The 23273-nt window shown below is 38.6% G+C and overlaps 1 protein-coding gene across 8 annotated transcripts in view; it reads left to right on the forward strand.

The window, feature by feature from the left end:
* The window catches only part of Fgd6 (FYVE, RhoGEF and PH domain containing 6), a 113703-nt gene that overhangs the window by 43501 nt on the left and 46929 nt on the right, over positions 1 to 23273 (forward strand). For all 8 annotated transcript variants that reach the window (XR_013440382.1, XR_013440383.1, XM_078052979.1 and 5 more), the window contains exons 4-6: positions 12081 to 12148; positions 12253 to 12283; positions 21278 to 21429. Coding sequence is in view for 6 of the 8 variants with exons in the window: in XM_078052979.1 (XP_077909105.1) it covers positions 12081 to 12148; positions 12253 to 12283; positions 21278 to 21429 (251 nt within the window). In the remaining 2 variants the exon portion in view is untranslated. The remainder of the gene's footprint in view (positions 1 to 12080; positions 12149 to 12252; positions 12284 to 21277; positions 21430 to 23273) is intronic.

A 23273-nucleotide genomic window follows, 5' to 3' on the forward strand; every position in this document is an offset into this window, starting at 1 on the left:
CGCCTGTCCTAACACTGTCTGGTTGACTCAGTCATTCTGTGGTCATGGAGACTCCCAGAGTTCCTTCCTTTGTATTAGTGCCTGCCTTTCATTTCCCTTCCTGTATTTATTTTATTGTTTTATGTCCTTAGTTGTGCCGCAGTGCAATATCCCTGTTAAAAGTGGGTCTGTCTCTTAGTTAATCATGTAATATTTTCACCTGATGCCAGGGATAATGGTTTTCCTCCTTTAGCAGTTTATATTAAAATAATTATTGGTTTATATTAAAACAAATGAACAAGATCTTAAACATCACAAATCAAGCTTTATGTAACCTTACCAATAAATACATATTGTTTGCCCTCTCTTTAATGTAAATATGAAATTTATTTATATATAAGGTACTATTGTGTTTTAATAGAAATTTTGAAAGTTACTATCCTAAGACCTATGTTTCAGCCTCAGTTCTGCCACTTACTAGCCGAATGACTTTGGTTAAATAGTTTTTTTTAAATCAGTTTGTTTATACCAGTCTCTCTATCCACGTGAATTTCAGGTGACTGAACAAAAAAAGTTATGTCACACAAAAAAGTCGAAAAAAATCAGGATGTTAGCTGGGGGTGTGGTGGTGCACGCCAATAATCCCAGCTGCTCAGGAGGCTGAAGCAGGTGACTTGCAAGTTCAAAGCCAGCCTCAGCAATTTAGCAAGATTTCGAGCAACTGGGGAGACCCTGTCTCAAAATATAAAATAAAAAGGGCTGGGGATGTGACTCAGTGGTTAAGCACCGCTGGGTTCAATCCTTAGTACTCCCCCACACCAAAAAAAAAAAAAAAAACCAGGATGTGGACAAATAGTAATGGAGTTACCAGTTTTCTATCTGCAAAGGGATGAAGTTGGACCTCTTCCTTTCACTATATACAGAATTAACTCAAAATGGAGCATAGAACTAAATGTCAGGACTCAAACTATAAAACCACTAGAAGAAGAAAAAGAAAAAGAAGTAAAAATAATAGTGAAACCCTTAGAAGAAAATGCAGGAGTAAGTAACTCTTTGTTTGGGTTAGACACAGGTTGTTAAAATGTAAATGATGATCACAAGTAATGAGAAGAAAATAGATAAACTGGACATCATCAAAATTAAAAAAACTTTTATACTGCAAACAGTACCATTAGGAAAGTAAAAAGAAAACACACAAAGTAGGAGAAAATATTAGCAAATCATCTGTCTGATCAAGGACTTCTAAGCAGACTACATAAAGAACTATTACAACTCAACAGTAAAAAAATAACTCAGGCCCAAAGATCTGAATAGACAAAAGAAAATGTACAAATGACCAATGAACGTGTGAAAGAATGCTCATTAAACATCATTAGTGTTTAAAGAAATGCAAAGGAAGACCTTAGTCAGGTGCTACTTCACCCACTAGGGTGGCTGTAATAAAAATGATGGACAATAACAATGCTGATGAAGATGTAGAACAAGCCGGAGCGGTCGCACACACCTGTAATTCTAGCAGCTCGGGAGGCTGAAGCAGGAGAATCCCGAGTTCAAAGCCAGACTCAGCAACTGTGAGGCACTAAGCAACTCAGTGAGACCCTGTCTCCAAATAAAATACAAAATAGGGCTGGGGATGTGGTTCAGTGCTCCTGAGTTCTATTCCTGGTACCCCGCCCCCCCCCCAAAAAAAAAAAAGGTGTAGAGCGATTATAATCTTCAGCTGCTACTGATGAGAATGTGAAATGATACCACTGCTTCACAAAATAGTCTGGCAGTTCCTCAAAAGCTTAAATATGGAGTTATCTTATGGCCCAGTAATTCCCATCTTAGGTGTCTACCCAAGAGAAGTGAAAACATGTGTCCCACAAAACATTCCTGTATAGGAATGTTCAGATCATCATTATTCATAATAGCCAAGAAATGGAGAGTATGCAAACTGAAAAACAGATGAACTAAATGTGATGTATCCTTTAAATGGAATATTATTCTACCCTCAAAAGGAATGGGAGGTATTATAGTTTCGGTCTGAAATGTCCCCCAAAGACTTGGTCCCAGCTGATAGAGCTGTTGAGCCATGGAGGAAACTTGGAAGGTAGGGCTTAACTAGAGGAAGAAAGTCACCGAGGGTGTGTCCTTGAAGGGTGTAGCTTGTCCTCTGCCCCTTCCCCCCATCTCTGCTTCCTGGCCCATGAGTTGAGCAACTCTGTTCCTCTATGAGCTCTTTGCCATGGTGCTCTGCCTCACCACAGGCCCAAAGCAGTGGGCTGAACTTAGACACCTCTGGAGCCATGAGCCAAAATAAATCTTTCCTTCTTTTAAGTTGTTTATCTCAGAAAGGCTAACAGTGGAGTGAATGGTAAGGGGCATAGTTTCTATTTTGCATGAGAAAGTAAGAAAATTAGATTATGGTGATATTTACACAACCCTGAATGCATTCAGAACTAGTCAACTGTTTATAAAGAAATGAAAATACATGTTATGGTATGTAAATCATATCTAAATAAAGCTCTTGAAGAATAAAGGAAGTCCTACTAAAGGAAAAACAATAATGCTAAGAGGAAGACTCTCACACAGTCATGCGTATCGTATAATACCATGCAGTAGCCAAGGATAGCCACAGATTTGGCTTTCCAGAGACTCCAGTAGAAAAGGTGATATCAAAATGCAAAAGAAAAACCAGTTCTTTGGAGTAGGAGCATAGGAAGAGGAGTTTCTTTATGCCTTCTCTGATCCTTTGTTTCTCTTTTAGTAAAATGGGCTAACACTGTTCTTGGAGTTACTCTGAGGTTCAACAGCTTCAGGGTAATAGATGCAAAAAGCACTTGGAAAGTCAAGAAAGTTTATGCATGTTTAAACGTGTAATTTATTTCTGTGATTGCATTTGGAATAGGTTGTTCTAGGTTCTTAGGTTCCCTGTGATTAAAGTACCTCAAACCAGGTGACTTAAAACAACAAAAACTTGTGGTCTCGCAGTTCTGGGGGCTAGAAGTTAGGAATCAAGATTGGCAGACTCATGCTCCCTCTGAAACCTGCAGGGGAGGATCTCTCCTTGCCTCCTCTGGCTTCTAGTGGTTTGCCTGCAATTCTTGAAATTCCTTGCCTTGTAGCTGCAGACTTCCTGCTCTGCCTATGCCATCACGTGGTATTGCCACTCCAGTGTCTCTACACTGAGCCTTTTTTTTCTTAAAGGACAGCAGTCATATTGGATGTCAGTATGACCTCACTTTGCCTTATCTGCAATGACCCTATTTCCGAATACATTGGGACCTCTTAAGGAGACAGAGTTCAAACTATTTCAGGTGGCATATACCCTGGACGTATAACCAGTGTGTGTGTCAGTGCTAATCACTGATGTATGTCTAGATGCCAGTAATATTTTCTTCATTGAAAGTGCCCAAATTTGTAAGAGGAAAAAGAAAGGGTAGGAACTATTGTGCCCTTATTCATCTTTTATGCAGAAAAAGCAAGTAGGAATTCAAAATTCCTAATGGTAAAAGTGGTACCACACAAGAAATGGAAATTAGGGGCTGGGGTTGTGGCTCAGTGGGAGAGTGCTCACCTAAGATGTGCAAAGGACCTGGGTCCAAACCTCAGCACCACATAAAAAAAAAAATAATTAAAATAAAGCTATAAAAAAAAAAAAAGAAATGGAAATTAGCATTCTCCCACTCCTGTGTGTCATTGCTTGTCCCTGTGCTGTGGCTGCACATCATTACACTCTATTATAAACATCTGACCCATGTCCTGTTTGTTTCCCATGAAGAAAAAGAGTTTTAGATAGGGTAAGTAATTTGCCTTAGAATGCCCTGAATTGGGTTTTTTGACCCAAATCTATCTCTATTAACAAATTGGTACATCATTCTCAGAAAGCTCAATGGGACATGTTTGGGTTGGTAAATTAGTCAGCTTCTCATCACTGTGACAAAATGTCTGAGAAAAACGATTTCAAGAAGGAAATATTTAGTTTAGCTTAGGGGTCCCGAGGTTTTAGTCCAGGGTTGGTAGCTCCATTGCTTTGGGCCCGAGGTGAGGCCGAGAGCATCATTGTGGAAGAGCATGGTGGAGGAGAGCTGCTCAGCTCATGGCAGCTGGGAACCAGAGAGGGAGCACAGAAGTGTTCAGGGTCAAAACATACCCTTCTAGGGTGTTCCCCCCATGACCACTTCCTCCAAGAAGACCCCACTTGCACAGTTTTTAGCACCTCCTAATAATGCCATCAAATTATGACTCCCTCATTGCAGTAATTCCTCCATGATGCCAGAGCCCTCATGATCCATTCACTTCCCCCAAAATCCCCACCATTGAACATTGCTGCATTGGGGACCAAGTCTTTAACACATGAGCCTTTGGGGGACTCTTATATCCAAATTATAACAGGTGCGGTAATGAGCCATGCTATTCTCTGTTGTCTCTTTTTCCAAATTTTCTTAGTTTTATATTTTTCGTTGTTTCCTTTCAGCACTTAATAATTGTTTGTTTAAAAATTGAGGTGGCCAGGCATGGTGATGCACACAACTCAGGAGGCTGAGGCAGGAGGATCACAAATTCGAGGCCAGCCTCATTAACCTAGTGAGGCCTTCTCTCAGATTAAAACATAAAAAGGGCTGGGGATGTGGCTCAGTGATAAAGTGCTCACGGTTCAATCTCCAGTACTGAAGGGGAAAAAATGAGGGATTTATTCTGCTTCTTTATGGTTAGAATATTCACCCTTTTTGTTCTGCTTGTTTCCTTGTCCTTTTCCAAATCATCTGTGTAAAATAGCTTGTCGTGTACTCCCTCGAGAATAGAAGGGTGAGAACTGAAGAGAGCATTGTCCTTTAGATATTGGTCATGATTCACCTCATCTTTGGGGTAACTTAAGGAAGAAGAGATGCTGTCAGGTAGGTCTGGAGGTTAACATTGTTTCATTTTATTAAATCTCTTGAGTAGGATAGAAAGAGGCCTTTTAATAATTCGGTTAAAGAGTAGTGGATACATTTTATGAAGCACCATAGTGAACAAATATGAAAAGAGAAGAACATAGTTAAGAACTTACCAAGTTGGGCCATTACTGAGATCAGAGCATACAACTGGATTTCAGATCAAAGGTTCTGCTCTGGAATGTGTTTGATTTGCTTTATGACCTTGACAAAGTAATTTCATTTGTTTGTGTCTCATGTCGCAACTTCCACAGCAGTGTATTTCTGGAAGATGCTGTTATTTAACAGGCAGTCTGCTTTGAAATGTGATACCATTCAAGTGAGAATTTTGATTAACCGAAAATTTGAGATGCCAAACTTGGCCTTTCTAGAGGTTTACTGTGAGGTGTGTTTTTCATCATTGTTCGAGTTGGTCAGAATCAGTCCCTTGTTTGTACAAGTTGGAAGTACTCTAGAAACTTCACATTTTCTTTTGACTTTTTATTATCTCAGACTTTTTGTGTTCTTTGAAAAGGATTGTAATCCATTGATTCATTTCCTAATAATCATCTTTCTTTATTTAGCTTGTTACTTTTCCTAGTTTAAGAGGCAAAATAGATAATTGAATAAATAGACTTCCATTATTCTGAAATTGGAAAAGGCCTAATCATCTAGTGCAGCATGCTACTCCTTTAAGTGACAGAAGTTTTTAGTTTATTTAAATTTGCATTTTTATGTTAGGCAGTATATAGTAAAAACAATGTCCTGGTCTTCCGATTCCGAGAAGGTGGCAGCCACCCTTGTTCACATTTACTTAAGCCTGAATTTTAACCATGCAGAAGCTCAGGGGCTGAGCTATCTGCAGATACCAGGGTGAGTAAGGGCATAGACTAGAGGGAATTGGGACATTTCAGGAAATAAACACAATCCACCGAGTAAAGCCCTGTACATACTCTGTGAACAAGAGAGTGATCTTTTCCTTTGGGGGGGTGGCAGGAAGAGAATATCAAGGCAGCCCTCATAAAGAGAAGACCTTTGGGTGTTATCTTAAAGGATGCACTGGAACATAACAGGCAGAAATGGTTGGCCAGATGTCAAAACCAAAAGAAAGGTACATGTGAAGGAGACAGACAGGTAAGGGCAGAGCACACTGCAGTCACAAGGTGGTTGATTCCAGTTTGGCTGGAGTTGAGTACACAATGTGGAGGAGTGGGAGAGAGCGGCCAGGGATGGCGGATGCTTTGTGAGGTGCCTCACTTACATGGTGAAGGAAAGTTTGGTCTTGGTTATCCATATGTGACAGGGGGCTGCGATGAGTTCAATAACTAGCATTATTGTATTTGCATTTTAGGATATTTTCCTTGTGGCGATGTAGAGCATAGATGGCAGAGCATTTAGTCTGTAGCCGAGTAAACCAGACAGGCTACTGTGATAGCACAAGCAAGACAAGGAGGCAGGGTTGAAGGGCAGTGCTGTTGTTTGAATCCCCAAAGGCCCCTGTGGTAAAGACTTGGTTGCCTGGCTGTGGCACTGTTGGGAGGTGGTAGGACCTTTCAAAGGTGAGGTCTGGTGGAAGGAAGGTAGGTCATTGGGTGCATGCCCTTTAAGGGACTTTGGGAACCCTGGCCCCTTCCTGTCTTTCTCTCTGTGCTTCCTGGCTGCCAGGAGCTGAGCAGCTCCTCTGCTACATGCTCCTGTCATGTTGCCATGGACCCAAAGCAACACTAAGTGACCATGGATCCAAACTGCAGAGACCATGAACATTTCCTCCCTTCAAGTTTTTTATCTCAGGTATTTTGCCACATGATGGAAATCGAACAATGGGAAAAAAAATAAAGAAATATTCAGAGGATGAATTGACAGGCCTTGTCAACTCTGGTGTGAATGATAAAAGATGGCTCTGAGGCAAGAAAGAAGAGTTCAGGCCAGGTGTGGCGGTACCTGTAACCCCAGTGACTCAGGAGGCTGAGGCAGGAGGATCAAAAGTTCAAAGCCAGCCTCCGCAATTTAGCAATACCCTATCTCTACGTAAAGAAGGCCAGGGATGCTAGGGGTGTAGCTCAGTGGTAAAGTGCCCCTGGGTTCCCCAGTATCCCCCCCAAAAAAGAAAAGAAAAGAAAGAAGAGTTCATGTTTCTGATTTTAATCTATGGGTATGTACAGTAGCTAGAATAGGAAAGTCTAAACTTTTCTATCTAAAGATTCCATATTTGGGGCTGGGGATGTGGCTCAAGCGGCAGCGTGCTCGCCTGGCGTGCGTGCGGCCCGAGTTCGATCCTCAGCACCACATACAAACAAAGATGTTGTGTCCGCCGAGAACTAAGAAAAAATAAATAAATATTAAAATTCTCTCTCTCTCTCTCTCTCTCTCTCTCTCTCTAAAAAAAAAAAAAAAGATTCCATATTTGAGTCTGCTGAAATAAACTGATAATGGACAGATCAGCAACAAGAAAAGCATGCAAATTTGTTAGTGATCCCATAGGAGCCACACAAAATATGATATGCAGAGGGCCAGTTAGTTGAAACTTCAACACCCTCCTCATAGGGGAAAATGAAATTGGGGGAGTGCGGGATATTACTGTGAACAAAGGTGGTCTTATAATGCAGACACAGTCTCTCAGGTAGAAGTTCTCAGAAGAATAGAGGGAAGTGTAAATATATATGAAGACCTTTTACTATACTCTGTGGGTTAGCTTTTTCCAATTAATGAGATTTTAAGGAGGAAATTCAAGACAATTGTATTTCTTTTTTTTTAATATTTATTATTTAGTTGTAGGTGGACACAATATCTTTATTTTATTTTTATGTGGTGCTGGGGATGGAACCCAGTGCCTCAAGCATGGTAGGCCAGCGCTCTACCTCTGAGCCACAACCCCCCCCCCCACCAACCAAGCAATTGTATTTCTTTTGGAAGAACTTTCTTTAGTTAGTTAAGCAAACTTCAGTGAGAACCCCTCCCTGTGCTTGAGGGTGGATAGAAACAAGAAAAGGTTAGAGAGACCTTGAGTCTAAGGCTGCTTCATAGGCCTCCAGTTTCCTATAATTCAAAGTCGTCAGCATGTCACAGCATCATGCTTTGGGGTATTGTTTTATGAGCCTTAACACTAGGAAGCAAGTTTGATGGATTGTTTAAAAAAGTGATTGAAGTTCATTAGATGCTTTACTGTTTGTGAAGCTGGTCCTCATTTCATACCCACCTGGTTATGATCTTTCTTTCCTTCAAGATGTCAGGTTCATAGTTGGCCTTATATATCATTAATGTACATATTTACTCTCTTATTTGCTTCTTGAAGGCTCTGTCTTTAATTCCCTCTTCTCACAAACACTGTTTTTTTTTTTAATATTTATTTTTTAGTTTTGGATGGACATAATATCTTTGTTTTATGTGGTGCTGAGGATTGAATCCAGTGCCTTATGCATGCTCTACCTTTGAGCCACAACCCCAGCCCCCACTAATACACACTTTTATGTTCCATCTCTGACCAAGACAGGTGCCTGGGAATCTGAAATTTAAGCGTAGCTGGTTATCCTAATGATTGGTCATGTCAGGCTTAGCCATGTAACAGTGAATCAGCTGGCGGGGAGCTGTTTTAATCACCTTGCTATCAAATGTTAGCAAATCAATTACTAACTTCAGATTTTACATTGACAGCATAAAATAGTACTGACTCCTCTTTCTTGGAAATGACCTCAGAATAACAAGGAAGATAAGAAGTACAAACTCTGTCCTCAATGATATCAGGTGACAGCAGAGAGCGTGAATCAAAGAGTATAAGCAAGGGCTACCGTGCCCCTCTGCAATGTGTAAAGGTTCTATTTCCACAACCTTGCCAACACCTTTTATTTATTTATTTTTTTAAATGCAGCCATTCTGTGGGTGTGAAGCTGTATCTCATTGGTTTTAACTTACATTTCCCTATTTAGTAATTATGTCAGGCAACTTTTCATATATTTGTTGGCCATTTTTATGTCTTTGTTGAAATCCTGTTCACACACCCCCCCTCTCTTGGTACTGGGGATTGAACCTAGGGGTACTTTACCACTGAGCCGCATCCTCATCCTTTTTATTTTTTATTATGAGACAGGGTCTCACTAAGTTGCTTAGGGCTTCAGTAAGTTGCTGAGGCTGCCTTTGAACTTGTGATCTTCCAACATCAGCCTCCCAGTTCACTGAGATTACAGATGTGCACCATTACACCCAGCTCCCCTTAATGTACTTCTAATTCTAAAAGTTATACTGTATTTTTTTTAAATATTTATTTTTTAGTCATCGGCGGACACAACATCTTTGTTTGTATGTGGTGCTGAGAATCGAACCCGGGCCGCACGCATGCCAGGCGAGCGCGCTACCGCTTGAGCTACATCCCCAGCCTCTATACTGTATTTTATAAGCATTGAACTTTCTAGCTACAGATGATACTGATAAACCCATTATAATATAAAAGCAATGATTTGCTAAATATTTTTCCAAAATAATAGTGATCCAAGTGTGTGTATGGTATGTAAGTGTATGCAATTGTGGTTATTAAAGCATGATTGATATGTGATCTGTAAGATCAGATTGCACTTAAGATGACTTCCCCAGGGATGTTAGCTATATAGTTTCTTTCTCTCTCTCTGTTCGTAGGTGTATGGTCTGTGTGGTGTGTATGGTGCTAGGGATTGAATCCAAGGGTCTTGCACATGCTAGCCAAGTTCCACCACTAAGCTGCATCCCCAGCTCTTTTAAGAGGGTGTTCTTGCTAAGTTGCTCAGGCTGGCCATGAATTTGTTATCCTCCTGCCTTAGCCTCTAAAGTAGCTGGGATTATAGGCCTGTGCCACTACACCCAGCTCTCTCCCTCTTTTTTTTTTTTTTTTTTTTAAGCATAGTTTAAAAGGTGAATGAATGGGGTTGAGTTTTTTTTTTTTTATTGGTTGTTCAAATGGAGTTGAGTCTTAATGCAACCTATTAGTCTCAATCATTCAACACCTTATCTTAGAAGAGAGGAATGATAACAGGGATAGAGGTCAACCTTCATTTAACTATCCCTATAACGATAAATGTGAGAGCTAAGGTCAAGCCAGGAGCAAGGCAGATATCCTAGGCTAGTACTAGGTTGTTCTATACTTTGACTAGTAATTGATTATCCTTTAAAGATTATTTTCACAATTAACCGTATTTACATTCTGACAGAAAGGTCAGGGTTTCTTGTTATTGCATGTAAACTCTTGTAATAAAGTATGAAAACCTAGAAGGAACAAATACACACAGTAATTGCAAGATTAGTGGTCACTTCTGGAGAAAGAGAACTTTAATGTTATAACAATTTGTTTCATTAAAAAAATTTTATGCAGCTGGGTGTGGTGGTGCATGCCTGTATCCCAGAGGCTTGGGAGGCTAAGACAGGAGAATTGAGAATTCAAAGCCAGCCTCAGCAACTTCAAGGTACTAAGCAACTCAGTGAGACCCTGTCTCTAAATAAAGTACAAAATAGGGCTTGGGGTGTAGTTCAGTACTCGAGTACCCGCGTTCAATTCCTGGTACAAAAACAAAAATTATGCAAATACTGCAGAATATTTGGATTTGTTAAATCTTGCTAGGGGAGTGGGAATGTGGGTTTATGTTCAGCAGTGAATGTTTGTGAGGCTATGACAAGGTCACTCATAGATATTGAAGGGAAATTCAGTGTGTAATACAGTAATTCTTTGGTTAGATATTGGGAAATTTGGGATCTCTTCCCAATGCTTTTGCATGTGTTTGTGTACAGTTTGCAGTGCGGGGGATCAAACCCAGGGTCTCAAAATTCTCGTCCACTGAGCTAATCCCCATGTCCGCCCTAGTTCTTCTAATAATCAGCTTTGGACCTTGGCTAATTCCTGTTTTAAGTGGGTCTTCTTGGTCTTCTGCTATTGGTTGGGTTTTCTTTCATTCAGCAATCATAATTTTCACCTTTAGCTATCTAAAATGTCATAATTGCTTATTCCTTATGTAGTCTTTTTTGCCTTTCACTGAGGAACTGCATGTTCAGATCTTTCATAGAAACAAAAATGAAGGAGCTGGAGTTTTGGCTCAGTGGTAGAACGCTTGCCTGGCATGTGTGAGGCACTGGGTTCAATTCTTAGCACTATATATAAATAAATGAACAAAATAAAGGAATCTCTTTAAAAAAAAAAAGAAAGAAACAGAAACATTTTCTCTAATTCCCTGGAGCCAAAGCCAGCTCTATCAATGTTTAAACTAAAAACAACAAAATACTAAGATCTATTTTTGAGGCATCTGCATTATTATTTATTTCAAACCTGCACATTTTTTGTCCCTCTAGGGCATTTAGTTTACATACAAAGAAGTAAAAAAAAAAATTTCATTTCAGCTATTCTGCCTTTGATTCTTTGGGATTGGCTTATTTCATTTAGCTTGATATTCTCCAGTTCCATCCATATGCCAGCAAATGCCATAATTCCATTCTTCTTAATGGTTGAATAATATTCCATCACGTGTATGTACCACATTTTTTAAATTCATTCATCTGTTGAAGGTTGAGCCCTGGAATTTGAGATCAGCCTGGACAACATGGTACACCTCATCTTAGAAAGAACAAAGCAGAATTTTATTTTGGATCTTTAGAGTAAAATGGCCTTGACTCTAACAGCATATATCTAAAAGGGATTTTAAGGAAATTAAGAGATCCTGTGGCTACAATGTAATTAGTGTTTGGTATGAGGAACCCTGTTCAGATCGTATTCCTGTTTCTCAGAAGGACTTAGGGTGAAGCGTTTTATGCATTCCCATTGGATATTTCATTAATAATTATGTGGCTATTTATGTGTACCTGAAGGACTCATATAATAGCTATAAGGGTCCTTTCCATTGCAGAATGTGACTTTTCCATTTTGAAACCTTGATGGCTTTGCTGCACCAAGGCCCTGGGGTTCCCCAGTATAGTCCATTAATCCTATTACCCACAGCTCTCAGCTACTTCTGTGTCAGGGATTATCTCTCATCTAATGCTCCATGTTGGCCTTTGAGATGTTCTAAATCAGTGTGAACCATATGTTAGTAGGAAACTTGTAAGTTCAGAACTGAAATTCATTCTTGACTGCTAATAGCTGACCTCCTTTATCCTTTCATGAGTTCATGATCTTTTCTGAGATCATACGAGATCAGGTGTATTTAGGGTGGTATGGCCTAGACTCATGCTCTGTTAATGAACTCTTATCCACAGGATGAAGATGCTGGGATCAAAAGTAAAGTTCATCATATTGCCAAGGAGATCATGAGCTCAGAGAAAGTGTAGGTATCTAGTTTACTATTCAGAGGACTGTTGTTTTCTTCATTGGCTCATTTAAAACATTTTTTCATTGCTGTTTTTTGTTTTGCTTTGTTTTGTTTTGCAGATTTGTGGATGTGTTAAAACTTCTGCATATTGTAAGTATCTGCTAGTTTTTTCAACTCTAAGACTTTCCCCTTTTGCACCTTTCCTACCCCAAAAAGTTTTCAACATAACTAACTTAAATGAACATAACTAACTTAAATGAATTCAATGCATACGTTTTCTAATACCTGGTTATGTCTTTAAATTCACACACATATATGTAAAAGTAGGCATTTTCTAAAACGTATATATCTTGTGTATTTGTAGATAAATGCAGATGATTTCTAAAAAATAAAGCCTTTATTTTCGTATCTCCAAAGTCTTCAATCTTTCTATCTTCATAATAAAGAAGCTTCTTTTGTTTCATCCTTCTGTCTTTCCTTCCTTCCTACTTTCTTTCCTATTTTCCTTTTGTGGTGCTGGAGATCAAACCCAGGGCCTCATACATGATAAGCACTGCATCCCCAGCCTTCATAATAAAATTGAGTTTTCAAAGTGAAAAAAAATGTCCTTGGACATTTGCAGAAGTCACCTGCTGTTAGTAGAATTTTGCATTAGCAGTGTAGAAAGAATGTCCTCTTTGTTGTTCAAAACTGTTTTTCTCTTAGCTGAATAGCTTGTAAGAACAGACACTTGGAATAACATTTTTACAGCTAACTTTTTAAAGTTCTATTTTCAATTTTTTACTTGTCAACTCTTAACAGACCTGTTGGGAAACAATTATATGCTTCTGACCACATATTCCTTTTTCTCATGCATTCCTTTGTACTTGCAAGTTTTTACAAGTTTCACTATGCATTTGCAGTTAAAGTGCTTTTAGTGTTACTTTATTCCAATTATGTTTCAGTAAAATATTAAGACTTAACAATAAGAAAGGGCTAAAGTAGAAGAAACAATGAAAAAGAATTTGAAGTGGAGTTTTACTTAATGTGATGTAATTATTATATCATCATAAATTAAACTTAATAGCTGAGAAAAGAAGTTTCACAAAATATATACCCATTATGTCCCTGCAGTGAGTATAATTGTTTTCATTTTTTTTTTAATTCCCATGGTATTGGGAATTAAAACCTAGGTCTTGCACATGCTAGGCAAGTACTCTACTTCTGAACTGCATTCTCAGTCCTTTTTATTTTTAATTTTGAGATAGGGTCTTGCTAAGTTACATAGGCTGGCCTTGAACTTGCTGTATTCCTGCCTCAGCCTCATGAGAAGTTAGGATTACAGGCATATGCCAACACACCTGGCTTCATTTTTCCTCTTAACAAATACAGATGAACATGAAAAAGGGGTTGCATGATTGCTATTATCTAAATGATTCCCCTTCACTGTTTGCTTGGTCCATTGGAAACATACAGGCCTAATTCCTGAATGAAGAATCTTTGGCTTTGGGAACATTTTCTAAAAATTTCCTTCACATTGCTAATTCGTTTCAAGAAATAATTCCACATGAATAGTTTCTCCCATTAGCTGTTGACTATATTGGTAAGGTTGGGTTTTTTTTTTTTTTTTTTTGGTAATTTATTTTAAAAATAAGTAAACACAATATTTTATTGCCCAAACATATTGTTTGAGTTTCAAGTTAAATGTACATTTGCTGCTGTGCCCCAAATATTCCCACTGAAACTTAGAAATCTGATGTAATGAAATAAAATAATATGATGTGGTTTTTTGTTTGGTTGGTTGGTTGGTTTGCTTGTTTGGGTTTTTGTTGTGTTGTTGTTTGTTATGTTATTTGCTTTGTGGTACTGGGGATTGAATCCAGGAGTGCTGTACCATTGCATTACATTCCCAGTCCTTTTTATTTTTATTTTTTTTTTGGAGGGTGGTACCAGGGATTGAACTCAGGAGTACTCAACCAATGAGCCATATCCCCAGCCCAGTTTTGTATTGTTTTAAAAATATTTTTTAGTTGTTGATGGACCTTTATTTTGTTTGTTTGTATGTGGTGCTGAGAATCGAACCCAGTGCCTCACGCAAGTGAGTTACCACTGAGCCACAACCCCAGTCCCCCTAGTTTTGTATTTTATTAGAGACAGGGTCTCACTGAGTTGTTTAGTGCCTTGCTGTTACTGAGGCTGGCTTTGAACTCACTATCTTCCTGTCTCAGCTTTTTTTATTTTGAGACTCACTAAATTGCTGAGGCTGGCCTCCAACTTGTGATCCTCCTGCCTCAGCTTCCCAAATTGCTGGAAAATCCATAGGTATGCATCACCATATCCAAGTAAATAATATGATAAAAATAATTTGAAAGGGAACAATCATAGACTTGGGGGTCTTGTAGACAACAATGGTCTGGTTAAGTTATACTTAAGTAGTACTAGTAATAAGCCATCTTTGTGCCACTAATTTTTTTAAGTGGAGAGAATCTTCCCAATGGAAATTTAAGAAACTTTCAATAAAATCCATGGAGTAGACAGGTGCAGTGGTGCATGCCTATAATTGCAGGTGCTCAAAAGGCTGAGGCAGGTGAATCTCAAGTTCAAGGCAACTTAGCAATACCTTGTCTGAAAATAAAATAGTAAGGACTGGACATGTAGCTTAGTGGTACACAGCAATTGCTTATCATGTGCAAGGCCATGGGTTCAGTCCCTTGTATCACAAAACAAAACAAAACAAAATTTAAAAATAAAATCTTAGAGCTGGAGGCAAGGTCACCTGAACATTCTGATTCCTAATACTAAATAGTCTGTATCTTTTATTTGTTTTTAAGTGCATTATAAAATGAATAGAAGGCTTCCTCATTTCCCATGTTTGTCTCATCTTAAAATCTTCATCCTATTCTACTAAATGCACCCTGTTTCGAGTCTTGGGAACTATTTAATTATCATTTACTGTTGAGTTGTAATGACGTAGCTATCTAACCTCACTCCTGAGCAGCTTTGTTCTTGTGAGGACGGCCCTTCACTGATGAAGTTTCATAGTCAAGAGCGCCTTTGTCTTGCTGCAGAGGCTCCTTTCCCATGTTGGTTTGGTATTTCCCTCTTTCTATGTGCCTCTTGTTTCAGAGCTTCCAAGGCCTTGTGGATCTTAAATGAGGTTCATGTGGTCATTGAAACTGTCAAATCTTTTAATTCAATAAATGACCTCTATTGAAGGCCCTCTACATTGTATAACTATGTTACACAAATTATCTGTTTTAATCCTCAGATCAAATGGGTGTTATTTCCAGTTTTTAAGTGAGGAGCATAAGCTAGCTGTCAAAAGAAAGCCTCTACTAAATGTGAAAGCCAGGCTTTGAAGTCTGATCTGTCTGACTTCTTGCCTTTTGTGATTGTGTAGAAATTGATTAAAAATTGTTTCTTGAAATTTCGACCATGCTATATAGGATGTGGTGTCTCCTGAGGCATTTTAGCTTGCTTTTAGATTTCTTTCAGTTGCCTAGGAAATGAGAGAAATGCTAGTCTTTCATCTTGTAAAGATGGTAATGAAGCTAGACCTTTGTTACTTGGGATACAGTATGATCTTTACTTACTAATCTTATTTAAAGGGGATTGGAAACTTGAGATGAAGGGTTGGTTTCAGTCATGTTTTATACAGTTTTGCCTTGATGATTCTGCATGATATTAGCAGGTCTGTGCATAAGGAACAGAGGAATAATTTCATTGTGAAAATATTTTTCATTTTAAAAACAAAGTCAAAAATTGTCAAGATGGGGACTGCCCCTTTGTAGTTTTACTTCGTGTTTTCTCACTCATTACTGCATATTTATCATGACTCTTAGACCTCAGTAGCTGCTTTGCTCTTATGTAACATGAAGTGGTTCTTTATGATTTTTACTTACAGAGCTTCCTGTTCGTATGTCCATGTGGTCTTTGTAATCCACTGCATCATGATAGTGGTTAAGTAATGCCTGGAGGTCAGGAATCCTACTGGGGTCAGCTGGTGATTAAGTCTCTCTTCTGTGGCTCTGGAGATATAAAGCCTGACCCCATGAACAAAGCCATCTGTTCTGTGCTTCATTGCCTCGGATATTCATACTTGATTTTATTTGCATTGATTTTTCCCTGGGTCTTCCCCAAGTGATGAGAGCTGTCAAGGCTAGTATCTTAATACCTTAAAGGAATTAAAGATCCATTTAAAGTTATTCTGGTTCTTATTTATATGTTTTTGGAAAATGATTAAGAATATTAAGATGGCTGGGGATGTGGCTCAAGCGCGCTCGCCTGGCATGCGTGCGGCCCAAGTTCAATCCTCAGCACCACATACAAAGATGTTGTGTCTGCCAAAAAAATAAATATTAAAATATTTTTTAAAAAAAAAGAAAGAAAAGCTTATAATTCTTTTAAAAAAAAGAATATTAAGATATGCTTAGGTCCATTTTTATCTCTATAAATTCCACTTGAACAAGCAATTTGGTTAGTGGAACCAAAAACTAATAAGAGTGGTTAAATTTTGCAGAGACTATGGTGGATTTTATATTAGAAAGACTGAAGCAGAGTGAGTTAATTGATACCAGTAATCTCTATAGCTTGCCTAACATTTTCACACCTTTCTTCCCCCCAGACCTTTATTTTCATTACCCACTTTTCCTATAGTGGAAAAGTCAACTCTGAATCTAATTTTCAAACTGCTCATTCTGCTGTCTTGCATCCTCACGGATGTCTCCGAGGTGTTGGTGAATTTAGATTCTTCTAGTCCAAAATAGCTTTGCCTCTGGCTCTTAAGTGTCATCACACTTTCCCAAATTATCCTGGCTGTTAACATTTAGAAAAATAACCAGACATATGTTGTAATCATCCTTTTTATAAAAAAATAGGATGTTACCTCCTTCCAGTGGCACCAGTTTTGGCAATGGCTGAGGTTCATGACGAGCTGAGAAATTAAGGAGTCTGTGTGTAGTTCCTGTGTGATGAGTTACATCTGGCAGTGGGGCAGAGTGCACTACTTTCAGAGGATGGTGGCCCAAGAAGTGAGGGAGTGAGATTGGGGTCATTGCTGCTTTGTGTAATTATGGAGGTCATAAATTCCAAGTTGGAGGCCTTGGTATGTGAATTGTATTGGCCCAGAGGAAGGAATGCTCTTTTTTTTGGAGGAGGGGGGGTACTGGGGATCAAACCCAGGAATCACATATGCTAAGCATGTATGTACTCTACTACTGAACTACACCCCCAGCCACAGTGCTCTTTTCTGTTCTGAGAAAGGCACCAAGAAATCCACTGATATCCTCAGGAGAAAAAAATTATCCAATAAGACTTGTTAAAGCATGGTAAGGCCAGTTTCCTCCAGAATTATCACTGTAGTCATAGGGACCATTGCAGTGGGATTTTGTAGTGGCAGAGAAAGCGTGAGCTTAACCCCTAACACAGCATGGAAAAGTGGGAGTTTGTAGCCAAGGAGCATAGTGGGAATCAGTGAATGGAAAATGACCGACAGGGAACCTCAGCATTAAGGGTGCTCTATCTAACAAAGCCAGCTTAGCAGGATTCTTGCTGAAGATTGGCCAACGTGATCACATATCACCTGAGGGATGATGGCAGATGAGGAGCAGGGCCAGATACCATGGGCTGAAGATTTTTACTAAAGATGGATTTGACAGGGAAAGTACACAGGTGGACCTAAGAAAAGGTTCAGGAACCTGATTACTTTGGTCAAGCATAGAGTCTTTGTCAAGTGCTGCTTAGAATATGTAACTTTCTAGGCCTTATGGATATATACTCTCAAAATTCCTATAGTCTTTATTAAATGTTGGTCTTTTGCTCTTTTAAGTATTAAATTTTCTATTTTATTCTGACATATTACTCATAATTAAAAAAAAAAAAAAAAGACCTCATGGAGCCAGGCATGGTAGCACGTACCTATAATCCATTTACTCAGGAGGCTGAGTCAGAGGATCTCAGGTTCAAGGCCAGCCTCAGCAATTTAGTGAGGCCCTAAGCAACTTAGTGTGACCTTGTCTCTAAATAAACAAACAGAAAGGGCAGGAGATGTCCTTCAGTGTTTAAGCATCCCTCTGTTAAATCCCCAGTATCAAACAAAAACAACAAAAACCCACAATGGTACATCAGTTCTTTCTGAGATGCCTACAAACATCTAGGAATGCTGGGGAAAGCAGAGTTTTGCATGGTATGTGTCAAGGGCCTCCATTCAGAGGTGGCCATCTCACTGGTCAGCCAACTTTGGATATGGCCGGTCTCTGTTAAATGTGTCTTAAATAAACAAGTTTCCCTTTTGGCAGAGGTGACAGACATGGAATGCAGAGTCGGGCAGAAGCTGTGTCAAACCGAGTCCTTAAGTTACTTAGCAGCTAACATCTACTGTCCTTGTCATGGCTGAGGAAATACTTTCCAACTGGAAAACAAAAGCTATCATGCTGCCAAGTGACAAACATAGACATCCCTTCTTCTACCAGAAGAAAGGAAGGGCAGTGTTCACTGCTTTGCTGAGCAAGGAGCTCTTGTGTCTAAATTATACCAATTGCTAACCTGGTTTAAAAAAAAAAAAACACTGAAGAAGATGTCTGGGTTTTTAATATATTCACAACTTGGGCAGTTATTTGTCATTGTATTCTACGGGTCTGCCTGAGAGCAGACAATCTGATGACTCTCAAAAGTGTTAAGTAGCTCTATTTTCTCCTAGTAATTGGGAGTGATGATTGAAACAAGCTGTTGGGAGGTGGAATTTGGCCAATAGCCACTAGGTTCCTGGAGATGTTTTGTGTGGTTTTTCTGGATTGGAGCTGATGCAAGTTATAAATTCTTGTTTTAAATTATACAAGTTCTTTTAATTTGGTTAGTTCTTTTGGTTTATAGCTGCTTCCTTTGGGCCAGTGTGACAGTAAAACCAATAAAGATGATCTCAGGTATTGAGTCCTAAGTGAGGGAGGTTTAGCACTTGTTAAATATAGGTTTGACTTATCTAGACTAGCCATACTTAGGGGAGGGGACATGTCTCAGTGGTCAGCACTTGACTGGCATGTGCAAGGTCTTGGGTTCAGTCCCCAGTGTTGCAAAAAAATAAAAATTGAAAAAAATAACCATACTTTAGAAATTTCTTTGTGTACTTTTAGATCATGAGGTTTTGTTTGTTTTGTTTTTGCTTTATCCAGAAGAAATACGGCTAACATGTATGGGTTGGGGGCATGAAGGGATCAGGAGAGGAAATGGTATCTTTTGTTTATTTGATTTGTCCAGTGAATCCCTAAAGGAAAGCAGTTGGAAATAAAGGTAAAAGAAAATAAAGCATGATGAGAATCATTTCACCCTACTTTAAGATTTTAATGAAAATAATTTTTTCTATTGTTTTTTATTATTATTATTATTATTATTATTATTAGGCACTGGGGATTTAACCCAGGGGCAATTTACTACTGAGCCACATCCCCAGTTCTTTTTATTTTTTATTTTGAGACAGGGTCTTGCTAAATTGCTTAGGCCCTTGCTAAGTTGCTGAGACTGGCCTCGGACTTGTGATCCTCCTGCCTCAGCCTTCCAAATCACTGGGATTACAGCTGTGTACCACCATACCCAGCTGAAAACTACTGTTTCTAAAAAGGAACAAATGTTTTGAATCCTCTGGACCTCTTCAGATTCCACTGTTGTTTTACTTGCATCTCAGGCCCACCCTCAGGGAACAAGGAAATCTAGGCAAATAGTTATCTACTACCCCACCCTTTCCAAGATCTGGAGTGATAGGGTGTGATGGGGTTGACATATTAAAACACAGTACAGATGGTTTATGGGGCACAGAAAATGAAAAAATATGTGAAGAAAAATTTTCTTATTTGTGAAGAGTCCAAATCCTACTATATATTGAAAGGTTGGCTAAAGGGAGGGGAGAAATTAAGATCTAAAGTTAAAATGTTTTGTTGATGCAGGGTACATGATATGCATGGCAAAAGATTTTGTGTAGTATCTAATTGAAGTCTCATAACCATTATACCCCTTCAACAGATGAGAAAAACGAGGCTGCATGCCTCACCTAGAATGCTTTGGTTGTTGGAAAATGATCACTGAAAATGAAAAGAGGGACTTTTAAATCCAGAATAAAATTAGTTTGGTGTGGTGGTGCACACCTGTAATCCCGGCAGTTCAGGAGGCTGAGACAGGAGAATTTCAAGTTCAAGGCCATCCTCAGCAACTTAGTGAGACCTGTCTAAAAAGAAAAAATATATAAAGGGCTGGGGATGTGGCTCAGTGGTTAAGTGCCCCTGGGTTCAATCCCTGGTACCAAGAGGAAAAAAAAAAAAAAGAAAGGAAGGAAGAAAAAGAATAAAATTAGTTAATGTTAGAAATACCAGAGTACCACAAGGAATTAAACGTGCTGGGAAGTAGGCAAAGCAAACTTTACTTCTATAGAAGGGTGTGCTACGGAGCAAAGTCTGGCGAGCAAGCACACTTGGGAGAGAAGCCCCCTTGTTTTTATCCTTAAGGCAGCACTGCCCACTCGCCCTGATAGGAGGAGCCAGGAGTTGTGATTCACACAATTGGCTAATTTTTAAAAAATACTTATTTTTTAGTTGTAGTTGGACACAATACCTTTATTTTATTTATTTTTATGTGGTGCTGAGGATCAAATCCAGGGCCTCACACTTGCTAGGCGAGTATTCTACTTCTGAGCCACAACCCCACCCCCACAATTGTCTATTTTTAGAATTGGGGTGGGCAAAGGGAAGGGCTACATCCCAATTAAAGCTAAATACAATATTCTGAAAACAGACCACATGGACTTCATATTTCTGACAGTTAAGATCTCCTAAGGACTTTTTAAAATGGTTGAGTTTATATTATGATTTTGGAGTATTTTTAAAATCTAGAATTGCAATATAATTTCTAGACACCTTCCTGACAAAACTAAAAGGCTTAAGAGAAACATCATAGTCTGTTTTAAAATCAAATATCTGCCCTAGCCTTGTAATTTCTTAAAAATTTCCTGTCTGCTGAGTGGGATAGCAAGAATTGAGTTCTTTTGATTTGTTATTCTGTGTGGGAAATAGAACTTTGCAGTTTATATCATTTTAGGGAAGAGGGTGATGGGGGGAATACTTTTTATAAAGTTTTATATCTCTCTATATATAATATTCTTTTTCTTCCTCTGAACTATAATAGGATTTCCGGGATGCTGTAGCCCATGCTTCCAGGCAACTTGGGAAGCCAGTGATTGAGGACCGGATCCTAAATCAGATCTTGTACTACTTGCCTCAGCTCTATGAGCTCAACCGGGATCTCCTGAAAGAACTGGAGGAAAGAATGTTGAATTGGTAAAAATAATATACTGAGTTTTGGGCTCTCCCAAATTTTCCAATTTTAAGTGAAGCCATAACCCCATCTGTGACAGGAAGGTGTTGTTCTTACCTTGTTTTAATAGACTGAATTTTCTTGACAATTACTTGTAGATTGACGATTTGGAGTGGCCAGAATTCATAACTTCGCCCATTGAGTTCAACACATACCACTTAAACAATTCTTCAGTAATGCTTGCTCAGACAAGAAGGGCCCACACTCGGTAGACTTAACTCCCCCACCACCACACCCCCCCATGGACTTGACTATCTATAAGTGACCTTTGAGATGAAGATTTTTCTTTCTTTTTCTTTTTTCCTTTTTGGTGCTGAGCATGGAACCTAGGGCCTCATGCATGCATGTGTTCTAACACTTAGCTATATGCCCACATCAAGATTTTCATGCAAGAGAAGTTTTTAAATGTTTTATATATCTTCTAGGGTTTTAGGTCAGGAAATGATAACTGCATTTTTAAAAAAATGTTATTCTTAAGTTTTAGGTGGACACAATATCTTTATTTTACATTTATGTGGTGCTGAGGATCGAACCCAGTGCCTCGTGCATGCTACCACTGAGCCACAACCCCAGCCCCATGCATTTTGAAAGAGATCATTCACTGTTTTTGTTTGTTTGTTTTCTTTGCCAAAGACAAAATTACAGATGTATGACATTGTAAAAACTATAGATCTCAGAATAGGAAGAAAATACTAAGAGGTAGTATTGGAAGCTGTCTATATTGGATTGAGGAAAAGAAGCAGAAACTTTAGTGACATTATGGAAATTTGTAGAAAGATTAGTCTAGGAGGATTGAACATATTATTGAAGACCATTGGGGAATACAAAATGGTAAGAGTCACAAAATAATGGGCTGGGGATGTAGCTCAGTGGCAGAGCACTTGCGTATCTTGCAGGAGGCCCTTGGTTCTATCCCCAATACCAAACACAAAAAAAGAATAGCATCACTTAATTTCTTGATAAAGTTTCCCAATCCAGAAAAATACCTTTGCCTATGTTAGAAATGTTGTGCCTCTACATGTTGGGAACCATGTTAGATAAGCAGTTAATACTTATTTATAGCATGAGTATAAAATAACACACAATTAAGGACTGAGGGATGACTAAAAGTAGTTTTTAAAAGTCATAATAGAAATAAAGTATAATTTTAAAAAACATTCTTATACATGCTTTATTTTTTCCTTATAAAAATATCTTAAAAATATGAATTGTCTTTGGGCTGGGGATGGGGCTCATGCGGTAGCATACTCACCTGGCATGCGTGCGGCCCAGGTTCGATCCTCAGCACCACATACCAACAAAGATGTTGTGTCTGCCGAAAACTGAAATAAATATTAAAAAAAATTTTAAAAAATATGAATTGTCTTTAAAAGATATGCATATTTCCACAAGTGTTTGGGGATTTAAATATATTTTTGCTTCTTTTTGTTTATTTTTTGCTTTTACTAAAAGTTACCTCAAATTTAGATCCATAGATGTTCTATATGAAAATATTAAGCATTCCTAAAAACAAGGATAATGAAAACTACAAATATGGAAAAAGCTTCCCTTATACTAATATAAAATTCTTCAAATCCTTGGTTAAGATATTTTCTACTGGGGCTTGGGTTGTTTCTCAGTGGTAGAGAGCTTGCCTAATAGGTGCGAGGCACTGGGTTCGATTTTTAGCACCACATATAAATAAATGAATAAAATAAATATTTATCAACATCTTTAAAAAAAAGATATTTTCTAATAAAATATTTTTCTTCTAAGAAGTCTTTGAATTGACATATTTTGTGGGGCTTGGGATGTAGCTCAGTGGTAG

Source organism: Ictidomys tridecemlineatus, chromosome 6 (genome assembly GCF_052094955.1).
Source record: "Ictidomys tridecemlineatus isolate mIctTri1 chromosome 6, mIctTri1.hap1, whole genome shotgun sequence".
Classification (NCBI taxonomy): Eukaryota; Metazoa; Chordata; class Mammalia; order Rodentia; family Sciuridae; genus Ictidomys; species Ictidomys tridecemlineatus.